General features: G+C 32.2%; 1 protein-coding gene and 1 pseudogene across 1 annotated transcript; both read left to right on the forward strand.

The window, feature by feature from the left end:
- The first annotated feature begins 1500 nt into the window (after positions 1–1500).
- On the forward strand, positions 1501–2403 carry LOC106405183 (annotated as a pseudogene).
- A 6133-nt stretch (positions 2404–8536) lies between these two features.
- LOC106403715 lies at positions 8537–9743 on the forward strand. Its single transcript, XM_048759874.1, has 2 exons — positions 8537–9246; positions 9329–9743. The coding sequence occupies exons 1-2, from the start codon at positions 8537–8539 to the stop codon at positions 9741–9743; spliced, it is 1125 nt and encodes a 374-aa protein (XP_048615831.1).
- The last annotated feature ends 282 nt before the right edge of the window (positions 9744–10025 follow it).

Consider the following 10025-nt stretch of genomic DNA (forward strand, 5'->3'; position numbering starts at 1 on the left):
TTTTTAGTATAATGAAGGAAAAAACAAATGTGCACGATTAGTTATGGAGAAAGTAGTTAAATTATTAGTGATTACACAATAATCAAGCATGATTGCATTTTTATTTAAATAAGAATTGTTGATGATGTAAAAAAGGTGCTTTCTTTTTGAAAAATGTGAAATAAGAAGACATAATTAGGATTATCATAAATTCAAAATTGAGGAAAACGTACAACTATGTACGGGCCATTAAGAGTTTCTTCTCATATCATAGTATCTCAGCTAGAAGAAAGTTACTAAAAAAAAAGAGTATCTCAGCTAGATTTGATTGCTAGCCAAAAATTTGTAAGGATTACAAAGAAAACGGAAAGTGCGGATATGGAGATGGATGTAAGTCTTGCATCACAATGAAGATTACAAACCGGGATGAAGATAGAAAAGGAGTGAGAAGAGGGAGAGAAAGTTATGAAGAAAAATAAAGCTATGGAAATTGAAGATGAGGATAATGATGATACTAACAACAACAGCAACGAAGACAAAGATACATTGCCCTTTGCTTGCTTCATATGAAAAGAGCCAAGGAGCCTTTCATGGATCCAATTGTCACCAAATGCAAGTATAACTTCTCTGAGAATTATGCTTTTTCTCTGCTCAACTATTCATCATGCTAGAATTCAGTTCTAGGTGCAGATGATCATAGAAGATGACGTCTGAGAGGTCATATATAGTCTTTTAAGTATCACCTTATTTATAATATATCATTAGCAAATCATGAAGAAATTATGCATAATTACTAAAACACTAAAAGTTAAATCTTATTTCATTATAAATTGAAAATCTAATATCAACTGAAACAGACATATATTAAAAATATCATTTGTCATTAAATAAAATATATTAATTATTATCTACGAAATTATTGAAACTATTTATATAGTATTTTAAAATATAAGTCTTTATAATGTTATCACATTACATTATATTTTTCAGTTGATTTATCTTGAGGTCGATTTTAGTTTATTATCGTGAGAAAATTATTAGTGTAATAATTTTATAATTTGAAACTCTTAGAAAAAAATGTATTACTTATTCTTACTTTAAATTTATTCAACTATATCAAAGTGAAATAAAAACCAAAAGAATATAAACCATTATATTTTTTAATTTTTAATTTTTAGTTTTGTTTTCTCTTAAAAAAACATTAGTGGTTCTTTCGTTTCAAACCAATAAAATTAAATTAAATTTACAATATGATCTTAGAATTTTCTTAATCATGTTTAATTTTAAAATTTTTTCTCAAATGTTATATAAAATTAAAATATATTTTTATATAAAATAATTTTATTGTAAATTCACACCCCTAGTTATAAATAAAATCCAAACTTTCAATGCTTGATTTGATTCTGCTTTCTCTTCAAGTGGTTTTGAGATCTGAAACAACGAGTTTAATTTGCTTATAAATTTGAATGTTTTTCTTACAATGTCGTTTTGTTTTTTTGTTTTGTTATGCATCTCCCAGTCATGGCAGGAAGGGCAACTGAAGGAACACAATACGACCCTCGTCAGTTTGATTCTAAGATGAATGCCATGTTAGTTCATTTCAGTATCTGAATCACTCTATAACCTAATCACTGTCTGAGACAACTGAGTTGTATGATACTTTTTCAGACTCGGCGAGGAAGGAGAGGAAACTTTCTACACGACTTTTGACGAAGTTTGCTATAGCTTTGATACTATGGAACTCAGGTCTGATCCTCTGAGAGGCATCTATGCCTACGGTAACACACTATACCTTCATTGTGTCTGCTTAGTTTTGTTTCAGAGCTTAATGTCACTACTGCGAAAACTGTTTGTATTTTTCTGCGGTGATTAATTATATATAATCTTAATATGTGTGGCCAGGTTTTGAGAAGCCTTCTGCTATTCAGCAGATCTGCCGAGAGGAATCATTCCATTCTGCAAGGGTCTTGACGTGATCCAGCAAGCTCAATCCGGAACCGGCAAGACCGCTACCTTCTGCTCTGGCGTTCTACAGCAGCCTGATTACACTCTTGTTCAGTGCCAAGCTCTTGTTTTAGCCCCCACCAGAGAACTCTCCCAGCAGATCGAAAAGGTTATGAGGGCTCTCGGCGACTACCTCGGCGTCAAAGTCCACGCGTGTGTCGGCGGAACAAGCGTCCGTAAGGATCAACGCATTCTCCAATCCGGTGTCCACGTTGTTGTCGGCACACCCGGTAGTGTCTTGGACATGTTGCGTAGACAGTCGCTCCGTGCAGATGCCATCAAGATGTTTGTTCTCGACGAAGCTGACGAGATGCTCTCTCGCGGGTTCAAGTTATTAAAAAATTTAATTTTTTAAAATTGTTTCATTTAAATAAGTTACCACTCATCAATAAAATAGATTAAAATTTGTAACCTATATAATAATTTATGCAAAATTAAATTTATTAACATAGGAATTTTATATCTACAACTATATGTTATCTTTTTATTTATACTGAAACTCTCAATAATATATTGTTTAAAAGTTTATATACAAAATATAATGATATATAATAACCTTTAGTTCTTAATTATACAATTTAAAAATATATTATTAGAAAACTATGAAATTTTAATAATTTTTTTTTATCATCAACCAGAACAGACTCAAACAGACTCTGTAAACCAAACTGGTATTAACGACAAATATTAGTGAAAAATCAAAATTTTAATTAGAAATTTATTTTTATTTTAATTATAACAAAATCTGTTGAGAAAAATTTAGAAAATCTTACCAAATGTTCAAATGTTTTTTTTATAAAATAATGTATTAATGTAGTAACAAAACAAATTCAAACTTCATGTAATCTTCTAAACTCAATAGTTGTGTAATTTTTCAAAGTTTTCATGAAAAATATACAATTTTGAAAATAACATTTAAACTCAAAATGATAATATTTTAAATTTTACAAAAGATAAAATCATAGATAATAAAGAATAAGTTTTTGAAATGCACCACAGAAAAACAAACTATATATGTTATAAAAATGAAACTAATCTAATATTTTGGAATCTTAATAAAAAAAAGAAAAGTTAATGTCATAAAATATATATTTTCTATAATATAAATAATTTTTTTTTTTAAATATATTATATGAAAGATGTATTAATTAAAGAAAAGAACATATTTTAGAGGAGATTCTCTTTTTGATTATTTTAGATTGTACATATCTCGAAAATATATTCGTAAGCAATCAACTTAATATCAAAGTAAAATGTATTAAACAAATCACTATATATTAATAATGTCGAATAAGATATATAAACAATAATAATATAGAACTATACAATATATAATATTAAAACGGAAATAAAAATATTTAAAACATTTGTAACAATATTAAATACATTTAGAAAATGAAAAAAAAATATCCGCACGGATGTTATATTACGAATTATGTCTAAACACAGTAATACTAATGTTATTTGCTGTCAAAAAAAAAAAAAACTAATGTTATTTATTTTAACAAACTAAGATGAAACAATAACATAATACTTATACACATATGCCACCACAACCACAGCTTTAACATAATACTAATGTTATTTATCAATAACTGAAAAGGGTTCTACTTACAAATTTAATGGCAACTTCTTCATTTGTCTGTATATTTGTACCTACAAAACAACAGTTTAAACTCATAAAAAGATGAAATAAACAAGATGCAAATCTTATATATTAAAATAGAAGTTATGACTTCTTTCATGTGTGATTTTTTTTTTTTAATTTGGACCATCACTTAAAAATCTTATTAAATGTATTTTATTAAGACTAATAATACATATAATCTTTAAAATACTTTAATTATAATATCTTTTGATAGCTTTTCATTTTAAATATAAATATATTTATTTTAAAATTCTAACAAATCTGTTTTAAAAGACTTTTACAAGATCTTCATTTTTGAAATTATATTTAAATATTTTCACTAATTTTGAAATTAGTTTGAAATATTATTATACATTAATAAATTCAGTAATCGTTTATAAAATGAAAAATAAAAAATTCTGTAATATTTTATATAGTATATAATCATAATCAATCATATTAAAAGAAAATTATTATATTGAGCTAAATATAATAAAATTGTATTAAATTTATAAATTTTATAAATTTTATTTCGTAAGTATAAAATATTTATGTTCAAAAATAAAATCTAATACGTTGGTAAGATGGGTTAACATTAGCAAACTATATAATAAATATATAAAAATTAACATGTATTTCTTTAAAGCTTATAATATAAAATCTTTGTAACTAATTTAATCATATTATATTTTCATTTTAAATATACTATATATTTATATATTATATTTTAAAAATTCTAATAAATCTGTGTAAAAATATTTTAATAATAATTTAATATATTTTAAGTTATCGTTTATAAAATGAAAAATAAATAAATTATATCCTATTTTATCTACTTTATAGTCATGATCATGTTAAAACAATCATTATACTTAAATAAAAATATGACAAAAGTATATTCAATTGATAAATTTATAAATTTTATTTTCATAAATATAAATTATTTATTTTAAAAATATAATATGATGATAGAACAGCTTAAAATTAGCAAACCATATAATACATGTCTAAAAATTAACATATCTTAGACTTTTGTATACACAATAATATATTATCTAAAATGAATAAGCATGAAAAATATTAGTAAAAAGAAATACAGCTTTGAAACACGGATCAAAATTTAACATAAATTAAATACAAAACAATTTTGCAAATATGTTTTTTCATGAATATATTAATTTGCTTAATAACTAAATGCAAATACAATAAGATAAATATATAATAAAAAGTGAAAATATATACGGTTTTAAACAATTGATTAATTATAATATGTAAATTATAAAATTATTGTATTTGAAATAGTTATATAAACATTTAAGTATATAATTAACGTTAAAAATATATACCACTAATGTTTAAAAACAATAATTTATATATAGAAAAATGAAAACAAATATCCGCGCGGTTGGGCGGGTCAAAATCTAGTTTGATTTTAAAGAACAAGTAAGGGGGGCATTACCAAGATAGATCTCTCCAAATGATCCACTGCCGATCTTACTTCCCAGCCGAAACTTGTTTCCCACTCGCGGCGGCTCCATCAAATCAGTCTGATTAAAATCTATAACTAACTATATAACTACCCTTAGCACGATTACTACTTACTAGCCACCTTTCACCAGAAACTTTACAGGAAAAAAGAAAAGGAGATTGGAGCAGAATATTTGAGGATACGAGATAGATCAGCCAAATAAAATCAAAAGAGATTGAAGCAAGGAGTAGCGGTGGATACTTCCGGGGACAGCGTCGACGTTTTTCCACGCGGCCAAAATATCCCTCACACAACATACAAAAACCATAACCTTTTATTTTTTTTTCAAAAGAGACCTTAATTATTACAAAATACGTTTATACCCAAGAGTTAATTAATGTAGACTTACGATTTAATAGAGTTTTAAGGATAGAGTTTCAATTTTTTTTTTAAAAAAATAAAAAATAAAAATAAAAATTTTTAAAATAAAAATGGTTATTTTGGTCTCCTCCTTAAATACTATTTTGTGACAAAATTTTAAAAATGACTATTTGATAGAATTACCTTAATTATTATGCGGAGTTGTTGTATACTTTTCATGAGCCACACTGGTCCATATATTGGCCCATAATAATTTTTTTGCGAAAAATATTTTACTTTTTTTTTTTGCAATTTTATCGATGTGTATTGATGTGTATAATGTCTTCATGAACTATCTATATTCTGATACAGTATATTTGGTATCGATGTGTGGATAAATATGAACTATCGTCGAAACCATGGAAACCACTATGGAAAAAATGACAGTACATAATGAAAGATGTATTCTTTTTGTTGTATGGCGATATTCTTACAATCGTTAAAAGTTGATTTTTCCAGATTTTAGTTTCCACGGTTGAATCAGTACATTTGATTCTATACCGGGAAATATTTATAACTCTAATTTTGAGTAAGGCCAGCGTAATACAACAAAAAAATTGGTGTTTGTGATGCGACGAAGATTTGAAGCTCGCAAGAAATTTAGTAAAATTATACTCTACTGATAAAGAAAATATTGGAAGAAAAATCATCTTTACTATTTACTTCACTTGATATGTTGTTATTTTCATTATGCTATTTGTTGTTCTGTATTTTCATATGTATGCTACATGTATTTGTATCATAGTCAACGATTTAATTAATAAATTTAAGTTGAAAAAAAGAAACTACTTGTCAATTCAACTCGGTTTCGGATTCTTTTTAGTCCGACGAGGAAGAGTCATTATCTCTAAGTCTGGAAACAAAGAATTATAAGAACAACTTTTTTTATTAACTTTAGAAACTACTCAGAACTAAAGCTTTCAATATTTCACTAGATCTTATGAAACACCTCTTCATTAGATCTATATTTATATGAAAGACAATTCCCTTTAACTTATGGGATATGAAAAATACAAACTTAACCTAAATAGAAACTTCATTTTTCTATTTCTAGGTTTCTTTACTGTGCTTATCTTAACATATTAAACATCTAATAATATGTTAAGTTTCCACAAGCTTGGAATTATCCAACATTCACCCCCTTAATTCCAACTTGAATTAGGGACATCAATTTCTTGAGCTCCGATTACGCTCCTCATTTGCTTGAACATAATCCTCAAGTAATCTTCCTTCACCACACCATGGTGTGCGAATCCACCCATTGGATCACATTATTCTCAAGGTTAGACCGGATGCTCTCCTCGCTTCCGTACCGCCTCTTCTCGGAATCGGCCCAGTTCTTTTAGAACCTTCTCCAGACCTCTTCACTTAAGTTGCGATGAGTCTTGTGGTTGAAGCTCGCTGCCACGATAACTCTGGTCACATCCGCCATCTTGCGTACGTGATCTCTGGTAAGGATGTCGGCCTTCTGCTCAACACCCAACGGATTTATCTCTGGTTCGTCTTCAGCCTTTGAGATCTCTAACCTTGACTCCACTGGTACGTGCGTTGTGATACACGCTTCCATCTTTGTGTCACATTCCCATGTATGTTTAACACCAGCCGATCTATCCGCAAGCTCACACGCCTTGTTTCTTGTGATAGAATCCACCTCGGCTGCCATAGCTTCAACTTTATTATCTTCACTGAATAAATTGAACTCATCTGAGGCAAACTCTCCTCCTCTATCGGTGCATCCTCGATTGAACATAGCTGAGGCAAACTCTCCTCCTCTATCGGTGTGAAATCTTTTGAACCGATAGAATGCCTCACGATTATCTGCTGGCGTTGATGGTGTGATTCGTCCACACAAATCTCCAAGCAATAATCCCAATGGCTTTGATGTACGAACCATGGTCTTAGTCGGGAATGAGCCTCTGAGATGCTTTCCTGTGAGACATGCGTCATACACAGCTTCTCCGTGTGTTACACTCGGGAATGAGAGACATGTGTCACACACGGCTTCTTCGTGTGTTACACTCGGGAATGAGTGTCTAATATGCTTCTCTGCTAGACATGCGTCACACACGAATCCGTGTGTTACACTCCGGAATGAGAGACATGTGTCACACACGACTTCTTCGTGTGTTACACTTGGGAATGAGTGTCTAATCTGCTTCTCTGCTAGACATGCGTCACACACGCTTTCTTCGTGTGTTACACACGACATTCCTACGACCATCTCCTTCCTTACCATGTTGTTCATCACTCCATAACTTATATATCTTATAAATGAGAGATGTCAATCCAAGTCCCACATTGGAAGTTTAGACAAGGACTGTCTAATATATAAAGGGATGTCCAACTCTAATTAGTACGAGACATTTTGGGAAAGAGCCCAAAATTAAATCCATGTGGGCTAGCCAATTAGGTCCAAAGTGGACAATATCGTACTAATAGGACAATATATAGTTGGACACGGGATTTCACAATCCCAACAATTGGTATCAGAGCGGTTTGAAGAAAATCTGCAAGAAGACCAAAATACCCTTCGAGTAGGAATGAGACCATTCAAGGTGGAAAGGGAGGTTCAGCATAGATTAGTCAGAAGATCCTGGAATTGTGGGAAGAACATCCTCAAAGCCACTCAAAGTAACCTTGCGACTAAGGGTGTCGAATGTCGAAGATGCGACAAGGCACCAAGATGATTCGCTAGAGAAAAGGGCACAAGGTGTGTGGTCCTTAGCTTGAGGGGGAGAATGAGAGATGTCAATCCAAGTCCCACATTGGAAGTTTAGACAAGGAGTGTCTAATATATAAAGGGATGTCCAACTCTAATTAGTACGAGGCCTTTTGGGAAGAAGCCCAAAAATAAATCCATGTGGGCCAGCCAATTAGGCCCAAAGTGGACAATATTGTACTAATCGGACAATATAGAGTTGGACACGGGATTTCACAATCCCAACAATTGGTATCAGAGCCAGGTTGGAGACTCTATCTAAAGCTTAAGTTGTAGCTTAAGATCCTGGTGCTTGTTAACAAGAGATCACGACGGCAAGATGGCTGACGTGACTAGGGCTCCACGCACAAAGGACTTTGGATCTACATCCATCCAATGTCCGATGTTGTCATCGACAAACTACACAGTTTGGTCGATGAGGATGAAGGTTCTACTTCGTGTTCATGAAGTGTGGCACACGATCAAACACGGTTCAGATGATCAAAAGAAGAACGATGTTGCGATAGCTCTTTTGTTTCAATCTGTTCCCGAAACTTTGATTCTCAAGGTGGGAGAACAAACCGCATCAAAAGAGATCTGGAACGCCATCAAGTCACGACACCTAGGAGCTGATCGTGTAAGGGAGGCGAGACTTCAGACGTTGATGACGGAGTTTGATAGGTTGAAGATGGATGATAACGATACGGTCGATGACTTCACGGGGAAAATATCATGCCTATCATCTAAAGCAATCTCCTTGGGAGAGAACATAGAAGAATCCAAGATGGTTAAGAAGTTCTTGAAGGGTCTTCCGAGACACAAGTATATCCAGGTCGTAGCATCACTTGAGCAAGTCCTAGATCTCACCTCGATGGGGTTTGAAGACATAATTGGAAGGCTTATGGCGTACAAGGAGCGTGTAGGAGAAGAAACTCAGAAAGAAGACCAAGGGAAGCTGATGTTTTCGAACAATGAAGAGCATAGTCAGAGGGGCTATGAGAACTCCCGTGGTAGAGGAAGAGGACGGAACGGTAGAGGCAGAGGTTTGAGGTAGGTCACACAACCAAAACCGTGCGTCACACACCGAAGATAACAACTCGAAGAAGAATCGTTCAAAGCTGATATGTTGGAGACGTGACAAGCCTGGTCACTACGCAACTGTCTGTCCCGAGAAGACGGAGAAGAATCAAGAAACCAACCTAAATGAGACAGAAGAGGCCGTTGCACTCTATGTACACGAGGTGGTGTTTTTGAACGAAGATAAGGTGATTCCCAAGAATCTTGATATTGACAAAGGCAATGCAAATGTCTGGTATTTGGATAATGGAGCGAGCAATCACATGACAGGGAACAAGTTATTTTCGAGTTTGAATCTCAACACCAAAGGGAAGGTGAAGTTTGGTGATGGATCGTGTGTTGACATTGTAGAAAAGGGTGTGGTTACCTTTCTGTGCAAGACTGGAGAGAAGAAGACACTCAAGGACATATACTACATACCCGACCTGAAGCACAACAAACTGAGTCTTGGGAAAGCAACAGAAAACTGATGTGAGGTTAACATGAAAGATGTCTACTTAACGCTCACAGATTCGCATGGAAGGTTGCTAGTTCGTGTGACAAGATCTCCAAACCGTCTCTACAAGACCCCTATGGAGATAAACTACCCGGAGTGTTTACATGTCAAGGACGTAGATGCTACATGGAGGTGGCATGCTCGAAGATGCGGCACCGAGATGATAACTCTGATACCAATTCAAGTCTCTTAGGAAACAAAGAATTATAAGAAAAACTTTTCTTAATAGCTTTACAAACTACTCAAAACTAAAGCT

The sequence above is a fragment of the Brassica napus genome, chromosome C6 (genome assembly GCF_020379485.1).
Source record: "Brassica napus cultivar Da-Ae chromosome C6, Da-Ae, whole genome shotgun sequence".
In the NCBI taxonomy this organism is placed as follows: Eukaryota; Viridiplantae; Streptophyta; class Magnoliopsida; order Brassicales; family Brassicaceae; genus Brassica; species Brassica napus.